The sequence below is a fragment of the Octopus bimaculoides genome, chromosome 11, assembly GCF_001194135.2.
Source record: "Octopus bimaculoides isolate UCB-OBI-ISO-001 chromosome 11, ASM119413v2, whole genome shotgun sequence".
NCBI classification, from domain to species: Eukaryota; Metazoa; Mollusca; class Cephalopoda; order Octopoda; family Octopodidae; genus Octopus; species Octopus bimaculoides.
The window spans coordinates 41328798-41329847 of record NC_068991.1 but is presented as its reverse complement, the minus strand read 5'-3'; the positions used below and the strand labels follow the sequence as shown (position 1 = coordinate 41329847).

The following is a 1050-nucleotide window of genomic DNA, read 5'->3' as shown; positions in this document are numbered from 1 at the left end:
CATACCAAACAGTTTCGAAACAATGCCAAAACAACGCCAAAACAATGCTAGATCATATATTCAAAATAAATGGAAGTGGAGTTACTGAAGAGATTGCAAGAGTGCAATGAAATAATTTAACAAAAAACTATATAAATTAATAAAGGACTGAACCAGTGCGTGTGTTTATTACCGGCATAATGCCTCTCCCAAGGTTTAATTGTATTTCTTTCAACACACGTATCCACATCAAGAATCTTGCACACGAAATACACATACGAAATATATATATATATATATATATATATACAGCTAAAACAAATTTTATTTGTAATGTAAAAATTCAAATAGTTCAGAAAAAAAAATTTTCATAATTAATGTAAAAAAATGTTTTTCTCAATTTCTGCTTTAGAGTCTATCCCAGTGGATTCTTTCAAAGTCACATTTCTTCCTTTTGATGCAATCAAGAGTATGCCTCTAAAAGAACAATATAAGCATTTGTTTGACATCATATATTTCTCTAATTCGTAAGTATATTTAGCTTTATGTTGATCAAGAAAGATAACCTGTGTTTGTTCATTAAGTGGTTTTCTAATAATTTTTCACAATTATTTTATAGATAATCTCATTTCATGTTACTTTGTATCATCAGAGTTACAAGTGACTGAGTTGTTATGCTATCGATCTACCATTTAAGTGGGCTGCAGCCCATATTTCTGTATTCCTTAAACAACAGTCAGCTTTGTCTTTAGCAAAGTCATCCAACTCAATATGCCACTCTGTCCAGCTGTGAATAGATACTGTAAGAAAGTACAACTCATTTATTTCAGTATTAATACTACCTCTGCTGCTAATATATATATCTTAACAAGCACACTGGCTAATTGTGACACCAGTGCCTGTTCTGGCACTATTATTCTTTATGAGGGAGCCAATGAGGGAACATCTATGCTGTCACATGACCTACCAGAAGTAACAATCAAATATCCCGCAAATCATACTTTATTGTCTTTTAGAAGAAAGGACACATTGAATACGATGCTGAATATGTTGATGATATATATATATATA

The 1050-nt window shown here is 31.2% G+C and overlaps 1 protein-coding gene across 1 annotated transcript in view; it reads left to right on the top strand.

Annotated features, from left to right (window-relative positions):
- LOC106879746 (dynein axonemal assembly factor 3) overlaps nucleotides 1–1050 on the top strand; it is a 33218-nt gene that overhangs the window by 27380 nt on the left and 4788 nt on the right. The window contains exon 13 of the mRNA XM_014929425.2: nucleotides 392–506. Coding sequence (XP_014784911.1) covers nucleotides 392–506 — 115 coding nt within the window. The remainder of the gene's footprint in view (nucleotides 1–391; nucleotides 507–1050) is intronic.